At 36.0% G+C, this 17,168-nt stretch overlaps 1 protein-coding gene across 1 annotated transcript in view; it reads left to right on the plus strand.

The window, feature by feature from the left end:
- GPSM2 (G protein signaling modulator 2) overlaps positions 1-17,168 on the plus strand; it is a 44,737-nt gene that overhangs the window by 26,682 nt on the left and 887 nt on the right. Inside the window, exons 11-14 of the mRNA XM_058538671.1 lie at positions 7,683-7,753; positions 10,591-10,764; positions 13,685-13,844; positions 14,766-14,983. Coding sequence (XP_058394654.1) covers positions 7,683-7,753; positions 10,591-10,764; positions 13,685-13,844; positions 14,766-14,983 — 623 coding nt within the window. The remainder of the gene's footprint in view (positions 1-7,682; positions 7,754-10,590; positions 10,765-13,684; positions 13,845-14,765; positions 14,984-17,168) is intronic.

The raw sequence follows: 17,168 nt of genomic DNA on the forward strand, positions 1-17,168 counted from the left end.
CTTTTAAATTCTGTATCTGTAGGCTCACCCTCACATTTACAAATGTGAAGATGCCAAAATTAAAACATTTTATTGTTTTGTTTATCCTTTTTATTTCAAATGTTTTGCCATGTTTGATTTTTGTTTAGCTCTTTTTTCCCCATTTCATTTCTAAGGTGAAATCTCTTAGGATTGTTTTATTTTTTAATTCGGAGAACTTAGGAAATTTTCTTTAGGTGCTGATTCGGTTTGACATTGTCGCAGGGAAAAACGTGCTATAATGTCTCTAAGTGAAAAAAAAATCTACTTTTGATTAAAGAAATAAAAAAGGACAAGATTAGAATTTTGAATTTTTGAATATTATCTACATGACTCTGTATGAGATCCATTTTAAAGATCTGGCCTAAGCTTAAATTCTCAGTCTGAAAAAATACTGACACAGACAAATGTTTTGAACTTGAAAGTCAGTGAAAAATCTAGCTTTTACCTTTCCTTCTCTCAACCCATATAAAGAAAAGGAAGAAGGAAAAAAAAAGTAGTGGCTAGTTATCTGATTAAGACTTTAAAAGAACATTTAGGGGGCTGGCCCCGTGGCTTAGTGGTTAAGTCCACACGCTCTGCTACTGGCGGCCCCGGTTCGGATCCTGGGCGCGCACCAACACACCGCTTGTCGGGCCATGCTGAGGCGGTGTCCCACATACCAGCAACTAGCAGGATGTGCGACTGTGACATACAACTATCTACTGGGGCCTTGGGGAGAAAAATGAAAAAAAAAAAAGGAGGAGGATTGGCAATAGATGTTAGCTCAGGGCCAGTCTTCCTCAGCAAAAAGAGGAGGATTGGCATGGATGTTAGCTCAGGGCTGGTCTTCCTCACAAAAATAAATAAATAAATAAAAGAACATTTAGTGAAAAATTCTAAAGTATGAGCCATGTAATAAATTGTGACCTGTGTGCTTCGCAATTAAATAATGAGCTAAAAAGTTTTCCTGTGTTTAATTGTCAAATAGGTTATAAATAGCTCTCATATTTGAACAAGCTGTCACTTGTCCTCATGGACTCCTCTAGCCATAGACCTATTCCTTTGTTCCTCTTTATAACAAAACTTGAAGATAATATCAGTGTTCATTGTCTTTACTTCCTCACCTCCATTCTCTCCTCAGTCCACTCCACTCAGGCTTTGGCCTCATCATGACACTGAAGCCTTTTCAGGATTACCAGAGACAACCTCCATTTTACCAAATACATTGATCAGTTTTCAGATGTCGGCTTACTTGATTTCTCAGCAATATTCCCTACAGCTGATCATTCCCTCCTCAAAATACTTTCTTCATTTGGCCTCCAGGATTACCCTCCTTTTCTGGTTTGCCTCCCCCTCACTGGCCACTCTCAGTCTTCATTACTCTTTCCTCCTCGAAATCTGTAGTGCCCAGAGTTCAGTTCTTGGACCTCTTCTCCCTTCCCCCTTTCTTCTTCCCTCTCCCCCTCCCTATTTTCTGTCCATCTATCCTTCCCTCCTTTGTGATGTTATCCTTTTTCCTCTTATCCTTCCCTCAGTGCTTCTAGTAGAACTTTCTTTGAAGATGGAAATGTTCTGTATCTGTGCTGTCCAATCTAATAGCCTCTACTCATATGTGGCTGTTGAGCACTTGGAATGTGGCTACTGCAAAAGAGGAAATTAATTTTTAATATTATTTAACTTTAATTAATTAAGAATTTAAAAGCCGCATGTAGCTACTGACCACTGTATTGGACAGCACAACTCTAGATGATATCATTCCATTGGTTGGCTTTTATATCATCTATATACTGATGATTTTCAAATTAATATTTCCAGTCACAATTTCTCTCTTGAGCTTGAGATTCATCTATTTAACATTTCCATTTGAATATCTAATCTAATTGGCATCTAAAACGTAACAGGTTCAAACTGGACCTCTTGGTTTTTCTCCCTAAACACATTCTTCCTCCAGTCTGCCCCATCTCAGGGTATGGTACTACCATTCACCCAAGTGTTCAGGCCAGAAACCTAGGGGTCATCCTTGTTCCCTTTCTTCCACTCACTCCTATATCCAACCTATCAGAAACCTGACCTTCAAAATATAACCCTAATCTCTCTTAAAACGTACACTGCAACAATCTTAGTATAAGCTACCAGCATCTCCCAGGAGAGTCCTAGCCTACCAGCTGTTTCCCTTGCTTCCATTCTTGATCCCTCACACTGACTTTTCCACATAGCAGCCAGAGTGCTCTTTTAAAATGTAGATCACATCATTTCATTCCTCTGTTCAAAACCTTCCAATGACTTCCCATCACACCTAGAACCAAATCCTCAGTCCTCACCATGGTTAAAAGGCCTGTGTAATCTGGACCCAGCCTACTTCTTCAACATCATTTCCTACCACTCCCCACTTGCTCAGCCTGGCTCCATGAAGACAGGTATTTTTTGGTCTCTTTTGTTCATTGCTGTAACCCCAGTGCCAGGAAAAGTCTGCTGGCTAAAGGAACTGCAAGGAAACTTGTGTATTTCTGGTGTTGGCTCAGGATAGAGAAAAGGAGTCTTCCTCAAGAATCTGAATTCATAAGCCTACCTACATACTAGTTTTGAATTTGATTTATTCTACCTGCACAGTATAAGAAACCCCAATCCATTAAAATGGTTTTGGGTTAGAAATGCTCCTAGGGACTTAGCAGAAGTAAGACCAAATATTTTTTGGAGGAAAGCATCCTTGATCCAGGTCTGTAAAGGCTCACAACAAAAAAAATTATCAAACACATAAAGAAACAGGCCAACATGAGTAAGAAAACAAACAGCAAAATTAGATCATCAGGATCTTCAGATACTGGAATTATCGGATACAGAATGTAAAATGACTATGGTTAAATGTTTACAGAAATAACAGGATTGAAACAAAGGAATAACAAAAATCAGGCAGATTTGAAAAAAATAATAATAGCTAACATTTATTGAGTGATTACTTTGTGCCAGGCACTGTTTTTAAGTGCTTTACCTGTTTTAACTCATTTAATTGTAACAACTCTAGGAGGTAAGTTTCTGTTACCCAAATTTACAGATGGGGAAATGGAAGCAGGAGAAGTTAAGTAAATTTCCCAAGGTTACCTGTGTAAGTGGTAGAGATGAGAGTTAAACACAGTCAATCTGGCTTCAGAGTTTCTATGTCTTATCTGATATTTATGTCTTAATGTGATTTTAACCTACCTCTCAATAATTGATAGGTAAAAATCAACCAGGAGTCAGATATCAGTAATAATATAGAGGATTTGACCAGCGCAATTAATGGGCTTGATCTAATGCAGTATTTTTCAAATTGAGTTGTAAAATCAATCTCAGAGGTTGCAACTAGCATTAAATACGCGCGCACACACACACACACACACACACACACACACAACAGGGTTGTCATACATGATAAGGGCAAGTACTGTTATGTGAAGATTTTGTTATATATTTGTGTATGTGTGTTCAGGATTGCAATGCAAAATGTATTTCTTAATATGGGTAAAAAGTGAAAAGGTAAAAAATGAAAAACTTTTTCACAGGTAAAAAGTGAAAAACACTGATTTAATGGATAGAGAAAATACTGCACCTAGAAATTAATCAGTTTACATTCTTTTAAAGCATTCATGAAACATTTCCAAAAATTTGACCACATGCTAAGCTAATATTAAGCACATCTCAAATTTGAAGGAATCTGTGTCACATAGATTTCATGCCCTGAGCATAGTGCAGTTAAGTTAGAAATTAACAAGAAGATAATGTATAAAACATATTCATTTAAAAACTTAAAAACACTTCTAAGTACTTACGGGTTGAAGAAGAAATCTTAAATACAATTAGAAAATAATTTAGGACTGAATTATAATTTGTGGGATATGACTTACATTGGTTCTTAGAGCAAAATTTACTGTGTTATATTTAAAAAGGAAAAAGGCTGAAAAGTGAGCTAAGTACCTAGCTTTTAAAAAGTAAAAAACAAAAGAAAACAGAATAAACTTAAAAGAAAGTAGAAAGCAAGAAATAATAACAGAAATTAATGAAAATAAAACAATTCAATAGAGAGAATTTTAAAAACCCCAACTTTGGTTCTTTAAAAAGACTGACAAATCTACAGCAAGATTATTCAAGAAAAAAGAGAGAGAGAAGGGGACATAATATAGATGCAAACAGAGATGTAAAAGATAAGAGATTATCCTGAATAGTTTTATGACAAAATATTTGAAAACCTAGGAGAAATGGACAATTTCTTAAAAAAAAAACTTACCAAAACTGAATCAAGAAAAAAATAGAAAAATCTAATGGTAGAATGTAATGTAATAGCATCCCTAATGCCTAAAACCATAAAGAAATTTGATTAGTAATTTAAAATCTTCCCACCAAGAAAATACTTGGCCAAGATGGTTTTACAAGTAAGATCTACCAGACATTCGAGAAAATCGATTCCAACCTTCCACAAAATTTTATAGATAACTAGAAAAGTGGGAACACTTTATCAGTCTTTTTAAGAACAGTATAATCTTTTATATCCAAACTAGACAAGAACAATACAAGAAAGGTAAATTACAGGCCAGTCTTTGCTCATGAACATAGATGCAAAAATTCTAAACAAAATATTAGCAAACCAAATCCAGCAATGTATTTAAAACAAATAAGCAGGAATTCAAGTGGATTGAATATTAGAAAATCAATTAATGTAATTCACCAGTAAACCTAGTAAAGGAGGAAATAGGCCAAATACCCAAATATATCAGTAACTCTATTAAATGTAATGTTCTATTTAATGGACAGGAGTATCACATTGGAAAAAGAATAAAATCCAACTAAATGCAAGAGAAATAGAAATATCTAAAATGTAAGGATATAGTAAGCCTGAAAGTAAAAGGATAGAAAAAGATATACCATGGAAAAACTGATCAAAAGAAAGCTGGTATAGCTGTAATATCAGATAAAATGTACTGTAAGGCAAAAGATCTTGTTAAAAATGAAGGAGGTTAACAATTCACCAGGAAGATAAAAGCCTTAAATTTGTATGTGCCTAGTAAGCCTAATAACAAAGCTTCAATGCACATAAAGTAAAACCTACCAAACTAAAAGGAGAAATGGGAAAATCTAGAATCATAATGGGGAATTTTAACATATTTCTCTCAGTAATTGTTGTATTAGAAAACTAAATATTATGAAGAATGGAAAACTAAATATTATGAAGGATGTCAGTTCTCCTCAAATTGATATAAATTCAATGCACTGCCAAGCAAATCACGACAGTTCTTTTGTGGAACTTGATGAGGTCATTCATGAATGTATATGAAAGAAAAAAGGTCTGAGAACTCAAAGCCAAAACAATCCTGATAAAAAATAAGAAATGAGAAGGGCTTTCTATACAGATATAAAGATTATAAAGCTACAGTAATTAAGACAGTGTGCTATTGGCATAGAGATGGACCAATAGACCAGTGGAATGGAATATAGAGCCTATATTTATATTCCTTGCATATATGGAAACTAATATCTCACACAAAAATAAATTCTTGATGGATTAAGGATTTAAATATGAAAGACAGATTTAAAGCAATAATAATAGTGATGCTGGCTAACACTTGCTGAATACTTACTACTTAACCTGGCATTGTACTGACCTCTGTACAGATAATGATGCATTTGTCATCATACAATATGAAGTAGGTATTGTTCTTTACAGGTGAGAAAACTGAATCACAGAGAGAGAATTGCCCAAGGTCATATCACAATTGAGTGAGTGGTCTGGCTTTAGAGTCCATGCTCAATCAGTATGCTGTACTGCCTCTGAAAATAAAGGAGAATATCTTCATGCTATCAGAGAGGGGAAGGATTTCTCAAGACACAAAAACAAAACCATTAAGGAAAAGATTGACATTGAAACTAAGAACTTCATTTCACTGAAAGAAACCATAAGGAGATAAAACACAAACTGAGAAGACATTTGCTACACATATGATTAAAAAAGGACTTGTCGGGGGCTAGCCCCATGGCCTAGTGGTTAAGTTTGGCGCGCTCTGCTTTGGCGGCCTGGGTTTGGTTTCCCGGGCTTGGACCGACACCACTTGTCGGTAGCCATTCTGTGGTGGTGAGCCACATACAAAATAGAGGAAGATGGGCACAAATGTTAGCTCAGGGCCACTCTTCCTCAAGCAAAAAGAGGAAGATTGGCAACAGATGTTAGCTCAGGGCAAATCATCCTCAAAAAAAAAAAAAAAAAGGACTTGCATCCTCAATGTATAAGAACTCCTATGAATTAAAAACAAGACAAACAACCTAACTAAAAAATGCACGAAAGCAAGGAACAGAAGAAGAAACACAAATAGCCCATAAATATTGAAAAGATATTTAACTCATTTAATCAGGGAAAACCAGAGTGAGGTAATATTGAAAACCTGTGAGGTGAACGAAAATTGAAATAATTGAAAAAATTGAAAATTGAAATTGAAAAGTCTGATAATATCAGTATTGAAACGATGTGGGTATTGGAAATTCTTATGCAATGTTGATGGGAATAGAAATTGGTGTACTCTAAAGAACAGTCTGGCAACATTCTGGTATAGTTGAAGATGTACCAACCATATGATCTAGCATCTCTCAGTTACATATAACTCGCAGTTATATACCCCTGATACCCAAACTGTGGAAGAAATGCTTGCTTATGTACACAGCCATTTCCAAGAATTTTTGTAGTAGTATTGCTTATGATAACAAAAAATTGGAAGCAACCTAAATATCAGTCATCAGTAGAATGGATAAATAATTGCCTAGTCCTAAAATGGCAATGAAAATTATTTAAACTACACATATCAACTTGGATGAATCTCACAAATGTAGGGTTGCTCAAAGGAAGCAAGTTAGAGGATATATATAGAATGAGACCATTTTATATAATGTTATATAAGCTATATTGCTTAGAGCTATATACATATGTAATGAAAATATAAAAAGTTGCAGGGAAGAAGAGGCAAATTATGGGGGGAGTTAATGTGTTGGTAATGGTTTATTTCTTAAACTGGGTATTAGGTATCATATATTCCTTATATTATGCCTTTTAAAATATTGCTTAATCTTTAAAAGATTGAATGGATATGAAAATTCATATATATTTACTGATAACTTTATTGAAAAAAAAATTTTGAGGGCCTTTTTATTTAACCTGTTTCCCAACTGGCAGTAAATTTGTCATCTAATGAGATCTTAAAATGGAAATGGATAACTCAGAAAAGAGTAACATTATAGTACTGAGAATGTTATTTTGATTCTAATCTCAAAATTGAAGGCCTAAAGCCTTTTCCTTATGTTTTTACTTACTTAAACCACTGTATAGTTTGTTTGGTTTTTTATTTTCTTTTTAAGAGACTGTGTGGGTAGTATAAAACCAGTTAGTATAAAATGCCTTTTCTAAATTAAGGGGTAATGTTAGTAACCAAAGTTAGTTTCCAACCAAAATGTAACTTCCTTACATCAAAGCATTTTAGAGGGAGTGTATCTTCTAATTTTATGTAGTTGGTATGGAAAATTATTATTCCTAAAAGAATACGTGTTTGTACATGTTTCTCCTCCCATATGCATTTATGTAACAGACTTTCAAATTGAATAACGTAGTAATGCTGAATTTGTAGTCTTAAGGTCTCCCTGGTTTATTTGAATTAATTCTTTTTATGAAGGTGCACGCCCGAAGTTTGGACGCCGACACAGTATGGAAAATATGGAACTTATGAAGTTAACACCAGAAAAGGTTGGCAGTTTTTATGTTTTAAATTTCTTGAACTGTCATAATAAAATATTTTAGTAACTTTTAACTTAAATGAAATAGTTTAAATAAGACTTGTCCTATATCAGTGTCACTTTAAAATTTTCCTTTAAAAAGAATCAGAAAAATGTACAATGCCAAAAGAAGGTGTACGGTATGCTGCCATCTGTCTAAGAAAAGTTTTATGCGTTTATATCCTTTGTAGATTCATAAAACATTTCTGGAAGAATGTGTAAAAAACTTGCTAACCACGACTGCCTCCGGGGAAAAGATTGGGTGTCCGAGTTAGGAGAAATACTTACTTTATATACCAGTTTGAACTGTTTGAATATTTTACCATGTACATGTATTACTTTTTTTTTAATTAAAAGAAGATCAAGAAAATCAAAGAAGAAGCTTTTTTTTTCCAACTAAACAATAGCAACGTTATTGGCAAGATTAAAGATATTTATGATCAAGCTAGTTTTTCTAGCTGCATTTTTGAAAAGCACTTTTTTAACTAATAAAGAAATAACATCTTATTCAAGTTGCATCTTCTCTAGGCTTTTTTTTTTTAAGTAACAGAGAAGGGACTTTATAACTGGAAAAAGGTTATTGAAGGCTTTTATAGGCTTTATATAGGCTGCTTTCTTCCACCTCCATTTAACTTAATTTTTACATTGTTTAAGTAGACTCTTGTTCCTTTATGGTGTATTTTTAAAATACCTTTTATAAAATATGTTCATTATAACAACTTCAGAAAATTCCAACAAGGAAATTAAAATTAGCAGTAATCCCACCTCCCAGTGGTAACTACAATTAATATTTTGGTATTTACTTATCTTGTGTTTCTGTATGAATATTATCATAATATAGATACTATTTTATAATATGTAGTAATATGTCAAGAACATTTTTCCATGTTGTTAAATATTCTTCTGCCCTATTGTTGTAATACTAGGCATATAATTTTTGAATATTGACCTTTTTTGTGTGAATAGTCTTCATAAGACTAACATCTAATTGACTTGAACTTATATCCAATATTTTTTATTCCAAACAATTACAGAGTTGCTTAAAAACTCTGGTTAACTTCAGAAGGACTTTGTGATTTCCCCAAAATATCCATCTCTTATCTTGTGAGTGGTTCTCAAATCTGTTAAATCTACAAATTATTTTTAAAGAAAACACCAGAACACAAAAAACTTGTAAGTCAATTTAGGTCTCCTTTCCTTCTTCTTGTAGGAACCTGCTAATAAGTAGCAAAATTAATTTGCTACCTTGTGCCTACCTCCCTCGTGGTACTAACAGTGAATTCCCTAAGAAGCTGACCAGACACAACCCTGTAATCTTCCAAGAGCCAAATGACGAGGAAGTTTTATCTCTAATTTAAAATATGTTTGAGTGGAATTAGTTCTTTGTGTTGGTTTCTTTTCCTCATAATAAAGTTGTCAAAGAATTCATCATTTCATTACTCACAACGAAGTAAAGAAGTATATATAAAGAAAAAGGGAGACTTCTGGGTTAAGATGCTTCTTGGGAAAGAGTACAGTTGGAGGGAACTTTTGAGACCTTGGATGTCTGAAACTGCCTTTTTCCTACTCTTACATTTGATTGGTAATTTTGCTGACTATAGAATTATTGGTTGGAAATAATTTTCCTTCATAGTTTTGGAGACACTGTTCCAGTCTGTATTCTTCAGTGTTTTTGTTGAAAAGTCCAGATAATTACATAGGAAACATTTAAAATTTTTCACATTTCCACTTGGGATTTAGATGCAGTTTTATGTTCTAACATTAAGGGCCATTTACTTTTTCTCGAATCAGTAGACCCTGAAGAATTCCACTCTAGTAAATAATTTCCCCTTATATAACGTGTATGAGAAAATGAGCAAAGGAATAGAGAAAAAAAAAATCCAGCTCCATTGTGAAGGAGAGAGCGGGCTTGGTTCACTTACTAGGTAGTTGTTTCACTCAGGTACATTAGCCTCAGTGCAGGAGTTATTCTAATTTGTGCCTCATGGGGGAATATTCTGGATTGATGGAAATGATCTGTCTTCATTGGGGTAGAGGTTATATAACTTCCAACTACACACTTAAAATCTGTGCATTTGACTGTGTATGATGTACCTATGGAAAAATGTGCCTCATCAAATGACCAATTACTACATAACATGGACCTTTCGAGTTGCTTGTAAACACTTAAGAGTGGATGTTAAAGCTGCAAATGTCACATAGCTACTATATGTACTGTATGTTTTTCCTTTGCACTCAAATATTTGTTATTTTGAGTCTGTTATTTAGAGGTGTTATGTATATATAAACCAGATCTAGACTTATATAAACTGCTGATTAGATGTTTTGCCTATTGAGAATTTAGTACTGTTAGTGAAAACAGTACAGTTTTATCGACAGAAAATTACTACTGCTGTATAAGTTTTAGATGTTAATTTTTATGGTTAAAAATTCTGCATACATCCAAAATTTCCAGTTGTACCAGATTTTTAAGTAACTCACATCTAGAGTAAAACTTTGGCTCCTTCTCTGACCATTCAAATTTTATTTTTTATGGGATTTTGGCAAACTTTGTTTTCTTATTCTTAAGTTCTTAAAAGCCACCATTTTAATGTTTTGGTAATGAGAAATCCACAGTATACATTTGTTACAAGCTGTTGAAAATCAGTGAGATATACTGGCAAAAAGGAATTTATTAAGAGATCTAAGCGCCCCCCTGCCCATACTAAATGAGTGGAGGTGGCAGGTTAATATTATGGGAAACCAGAGAGAGCTTTGTTGTTCTTTTTTTTCATGTCCTGCTTTCCATTTATGTTTATAATTTTATAGGTACAGAACTGGAACAGTGAAATTCTTGCTAAACAAAAACCTCTTATTGCCAAACCTTCCAAGCTGCTCTTTGTCAACAGATTGAAGGGGAAAAAATACAAAACTAATTCCTCCACTAAAGTTCTCCAAGATGCCAGTAATTCTGTTGATCACCGAATTCCAAATTCTCAGAGGGTATGTTTAATTTTTATTTATTTATTTATTTTTCCCCCAAAGCCCCAGTAGATAGTTGTATGTCATAGCTGCACATCCTTCTAGTTGCTGTATGTGGGACGCGGCCTCACCATGGCCGGAGAAGCGGTGCGTCAGTGCGCGCCCGGGATCTGAACCCCGGGCCGCCAGCAGTGGAGCGCGCGCACTTAACCGCTAAGCCACAGGGCCGGCCCTCAGAGGGTATATTTAAAATAAGTTTTTGAGTATTGTGTTTTGAGTACCTACATTTTAGTTTTCTTGTATTCATACTGAATTTTCGGTAATTTATATTAGGCAGTTAATATAAAGTATCTTTGTTAGCCAAAAACGTCTTCCATATTGCCCTAACTTTTCTATCTTCTTCAAAGCTAGAAACTGTAATTACTCCATCCATAGATAAGTTGCTCCACTGCTTTGGACAGTAATTATTTCTTTGTGTTTCAGGTTATTTTTGTTTGCAAAAAGACTACCTTTTATTTCACTGCAGTGTCTCCCAGTAAAACTATCCTCCATTCAGCTTAGAAGTCAGAACAAACAAATTAAATTCAAATGTTCAAGGATTTTTAAATACTAATTTAAAATGAAGAGTTTCTGCTAGCATCAACTTCTATTTATTTATATTTTTGAAATTATAATAGAGTTAAAAACTAATGAAAAATGAGTACAGGAATCAGGTTATTAAATAAAATTTAAAATACTTAGAAAAAAAATACCCGGGGTTTACTGATAAGTATCAGGAGTATCTCTAATCTAGCTACCCTACACTCTGATAAAAGGATCAAAATAAATTACAAAGAAGATACTTCAAATTATCAAGTCTATTTTTCAAGCAATGAGAGCCTTTGAAACAATTGTGTTAGTCTTTTATTTTTTTAACAGATTTCTGTTGGTGCTCTTGTCAGCATTCCCTCTGTATCTGCACCCTTGTAGTGTCTTTTTTTTTTTTTCCCCCCCAAAGCCCCAGTAGATAGTTGTACGTCATAGCTGCACATCCTTCTAGTTGCTGTATGTGGGACACGGCCTCAGCATGGCCAGAGAAGCGGTGCGTCGGTGCGCGCCCGGGATCCGAACCCCGGGCCGCCAGCAGTGGAGCGCATGCACTTAACCACTAAGCCACGGGGCCGGCGCATGTAGTGTCCTTTACCTTGATTTTTATCAGTAGTTTTTTCACATGTTTCTTACACATGTATGACTAACAAAAGGAAACATTATGGGATATATAAAAATGGCTCAGGAATATTTTTGTAGATCCAGAGGAGAACTGGAAGGTATACCTTTGTTCAACGTTTGAGGTCTTAACTAAGCCCACTTAGCCCAGTTGAAAATATCCGTACTTCTAGAGCCTTATTATGTTTTGCGGTTCAGAATTTTGAATCACAGGCTTTTTTTGCCCCTAGCAAAAAGTCTTTTTGTTAGTGATTAATGCATTTGACTGTAGCTTATGTACATACTTATCATTCCCAAACCTCAAACTTAACATGTTAAAAACTATACCCTCGGGGCCCCGTGGCATAGCGGTTAAGTACTCCTGCTCTGCTGCTGGTGGCCCAGGTTCGGATCCCGAATGCACACTGACACACCGCTTGTCAGGCCATGCTGTGGCAGTGAAGATGAGCATGAATGTTAGCTCAGGGCCAGTCTTCCTCAACAAAAAGAGGAGGATTGGCATGGATGTTAGCTCAGGGCTGATCTTCCTCACACACACACAAAAAAAAACCTCTCTCACCCCCTCCTGTTTTCCTTATCTCAGTTAAAGGGATGCCGTGTACTCTGTCACCCAAGCTAGCAACCCAAGTGTCATTCTAGACTCCCATCCTTCACTAACCACATCAGTCAATCCCTGTATCCCTCAGATCTGCACCCTGCCCCCTTTTAAATCTCTGCTACTGTGTCTTAGTTCTAGGTGTACTACTTCATCTCAACCAGATTTCTGGAATAGGCACCTGAACTGATCTCTCTCCCTGCATTATTAACCCCTGCAACCCATTCAAGGGGCCAGTTCTGTTTCTGTACAAACCTGCTTAAAATTGACTCTTACCAGTGCTCCTCTTATTTCACATAGGATAAAGCCTTAATGTGTTAGTATGTCACACGAAGGCCGTCGTTTTGGCTGCTTCTTCCCCTTTCCCTACCCCACCCCATCTTTACTACCCTGTCCCTTCGGTTTATTATCCCCTGAATAATATGTGACTGGAATTGCATATTCATCAATATGAAACATCTCTACCCTGCAAATGCTTATTCATTCTTCAGGAGCCAACTCAAATATCACATAGTTTCCCCTAAGTATTAGTTATGCCCTTCTCCCGAGGCCCATTTTGTATATATGTACCTCTATCCTTATGAAAAATAAAATAATTACCTTTATTAAACATTGCATTCATCATCTTAGTTTTGAAGCCTTCCAAATAAAGTGTGACAGGTTCCCCTCTGCCCCAAATATTCATTTATTTGAAGTTTATATTTTTCTCAGGATCTTCGAATCTTTAAATATAATAAAATACCTTGGAAATCACTATGCTAGGAAAATACACATGCTTTCTTATTTAATCAGTTCTTAGATTAGTTTACTTAAATACTGTTGTAGAATCTTAGAACTGAATTTTGAGCCTGGGGTACATGCCTGAATCACTAATATTTGCATAATTCATTCAGTATCTGAAGCGGTTCCCCTGAGTCTGAGGTACATTTCTTTAGCCTTAGAAATACAAGAATTAGAAATGCTTTTTGTTAGTTGGATTGAAATAATTTTTTATTACCAGTGCTGCCATCCTGTATTCTTTGTCAGTTTTTATTTTTAATCTTCATCCTTTACCTTTTGCTTTTGAGTATATCATGATATTGTTCTATTGATGATCTAAGGATAATGCTGGCGTATTTACATTTTCTCTCAATATTTCAGAAAATCAGTGCAGACAGTATTGCAGACGAAGGGTTCTTTGACCTCTTAAGCCGATTTCAAAGCAATCGGATGGATGATCAGAGGTGCTGCTTACAAGAAAAGAACTGCAGAATAGCCTCAACCACAGCTGCTTCCACTCCCCCTAGAATGATGCTAAAAAGTAAGTTATCAATGCTTCTCTCCCAATTTAGTAGTTCCCTTTGATATTCTTCTGATTTATTTCTGAGAATTTAGTTCTCATCATAGCAGGTATGATAAATGAGCCTGAATCCAGGTATATCTGAAATGCTGGTATTCGTACAGTTCAAAACTGTAGGTTTTGAACAAAAGGTTTTGTTTCAGTTCCCCCAAGTTTATCTATATTTCTAGTCCAGTGCACTTTCTATTAATTATATCATACTGCCTCCCTGGTTTCTTTGGGGTTGGGATAAAATCTAACTTTAAAAAGTAAAAAAAATGAGGAAAAAATTATACCTAAATGTACCTTATAATTGTATGTAAAATGCAAATGCTTCATATCTGGATTAAAAAAGAAAAAGCAAGACAGACTGAAGAGGAACTTACAGCTAAGGCTGAAGCTAAGGGCTGCCTGAGACTTAGGTCTAAAATAGATTACTTAAATTTCTCTATTTCACCTACCAGCAGACTTCCTCTACCATAGACCTAGACTTGCCAGCAGCACTTAACTCTTAGTTAGCTAAATGGTTCCTATCCAGGGCATGGAATAAAAACACTGTCCCACTCATCCTGGTCTGAGAAATTATGTAAGAAAAACAATTTATTTACCTTCCAAAATCTAGCCCCATATCTTGTAAAGTTACATTTGGGATGGGCATTAGATAAAGGGAAATATAGTCAAATCGGAATAACCTCCAAGTGGGTCATATCAGGTCCTCTGGGATTCATTCTTCCCTCCGTGTCCATCCAGTCAGGCTCTAGCCTATCAGTGATGCTCACTGACAGAGCTCAAGCAAGAGGGCAGGGCGAGTGTTGGGAGTGAACAAGGCAAAAGGAATTATATGTATGTAACAAGTATGCTTAAACATTTTTGTAACGTCTGGATTTTTTTTCCTGTTCATAGCGCCACCTGTTTCCATGGTGTCCCCGAACACGGATGAGTTTTTAGATCTTCTTGCCAGCTCGCAGAGCCGCCGTCTGGATGACCAGAGGGCCAGTTTCAGTAATTTGCCAGGGCTTCGTCTGACACAAAACATCAGTCAGTCGGTACTTGGCCACCTGATGACTAATGACAACAAGGAGCCTGATGAAGACTTCTTTGACATCCTTGTAAAATGCCAAGTATGCTTGCGTATTTTTTTCATTCTGTATATAGCACAGATGCAGTTGAAAGCTTTGGCAGTTTATAATTCTAATTTGGAAGGGCTCATTTTGTATTAGGGAGGCTAATAATTCAGGGGTCCATCAGACACTACAGATTCCTTGTGATAGCTTCTTATTCCTTTTGGCTGGTGAGGTGAGATGTTGCTGATGCCTCCCTCTGAGCTGTGGTGGAAAGGAGACTATACAGGATATGGGATGAAACCTAGAAAAGAGTCCCTTTTTCCTAAATTTTAGGAGATAGCATCAAGAACAACCAGTGATTAATATGGGAAGAGTCTAGCTGGGGCCCTGTCTACACAGTTTACCCTTTGGCAGAAATGTATATATTGAGATAGCTTTTGTATTTTAGCTATGTTAATAATTATTAACCAAAGTGGTTAAGGAATATCTCAAATGGCTTGGACAAGACCATGAGAAAAACAATGCTTGTTTTCACTAAAAAGACACATTTCCTCTCCTTGATCCTAGTTCTGTCTCAGTTTTCTCATTCATCAAAAGATGAGATGATGGTACTACCTAACTCGCATTCATTCAACAAAAAATTATTGAACACCCATTATTTTTCAGGTGCTATTCTAGGCATTGGGGATATACTTGCTTTTTAAAGGATCCTACATTTTAGTAGGAGAGAAGTGTGTCTGTGTGTGTGCATAGATAGATAGTATATGTCAGGTATGATACTTGCTTTGAAGAAAATTAAAGCAAGATAAAGGGGTAGTGGGTAACCAGGGGTGGGGGTGGTCATTGGAGGAGTGTGTGTTTCAGATATGGTGGTTAGGGAAGACTTTTTAGATTGACATTTGAACAGAAACCTGAATGAGGTGAAGCAGTCAGCCATGTTAATATTTAGTGAAAGAGCATTCCACGCAAAGACAGCAAGTCCCCTCTTGGATATAAAAGCTTAGCAGGTTCAAGGAATGGCAGAGTGGCCAGTGTTACTGGCGTGGAGTGAGTAAAGGGTAGGGGAGAGCGGTATGAGATGAGGATGGAGAAGCAATCAGGGCCTAGATCACACAGGCTGTTGTAGGCCACAGTGAGGTGTTGTGTTCCAAATGTGATAAGAAGACATTGGAGGGTTGTGAAGGATCATCCTGGCTACTGTTGAGAGAATGCAGAAAGGCAAAAGGTGTTAGTAGGAAAACCAGCTAGGAAACTAATGTGGTGATTCAGGCAAAAGATATTGGTGACTTTGACTAGTGTGGTGGTAGTAGTGATGGTAAGTAGTCAGAATAGGGATATATTTTGAAGTTACAATTGATTGGTGAGACAGACCTGGTAATAAATTGGATGGAGAGTATAAGAAAGAATTAAGGATAACTCCTGTCTTTTTGGCTTGAATACTGAGTGAATGATTGGTGCCATTTACTGAAATGGAGAAGACTAGAGGAGAAACAATAACAACAAAAAAAGTTACTCCAAATTCAAAAAAGAAAGAAAAAAAAACAAATGAAAAATATAAGCACTTAAAAGTCTACAGTATAGTATCTGATAATATAGCTCAAGAATAAGAATAGGACTGTGAGAGCTGACATTTGAGTGCCCAATACGTTGCTAGGCACTGTGCACTTATGTGCCTTTACATTTAACCCCACAGCCCTGTGAGGGTCCAGTTGTTTACTGGCCTCCTAGTCAGCACCACCTGCACCCCTCCCCACCCCCCACCTCGCTCACTCTTCATCATTTCTCCTGTCATAATTCTTGGTAATTTCATCGTCCTCCAGTTCATCCAACACTCGGGCACTTCAGTTTCTAGACCTCCTTTCTTCTGTGTTTTCATTCTTTACTGCTGCCTTAGCCATTAGTTCCCCCTGGTCATAGACTACATCCTCATTCTCAATAATTGCACCATCTTAAAATCAGGATTTCAAACATCCCCTGTTGACCACCTGCCTATTTTTCCAGGTCACATTTTAACCATTTTTAAGTATACAGTTCAGTATCATTAAGTACATTCGTATTGTTGTGCACCTATGGCTATACTTCTACATAATACTTGTTACAGTCTGATTACATAAGTCATTTTAAAGAAAAAATTTTACTAGGTTGCAGGTCTAAAGATTAAGTAAATTTCTAAGAAGAGGCAAAAAAGGAAATGTTTAAAGCTACATTTTCTTGTTGTGAATGACAGACATAACGTAGCTTG

The sequence above is a fragment of the Diceros bicornis genome, chromosome 4, assembly GCF_020826845.1.
Source record: "Diceros bicornis minor isolate mBicDic1 chromosome 4, mDicBic1.mat.cur, whole genome shotgun sequence".
Classification (NCBI taxonomy): domain Eukaryota; kingdom Metazoa; phylum Chordata; class Mammalia; order Perissodactyla; family Rhinocerotidae; genus Diceros; species Diceros bicornis.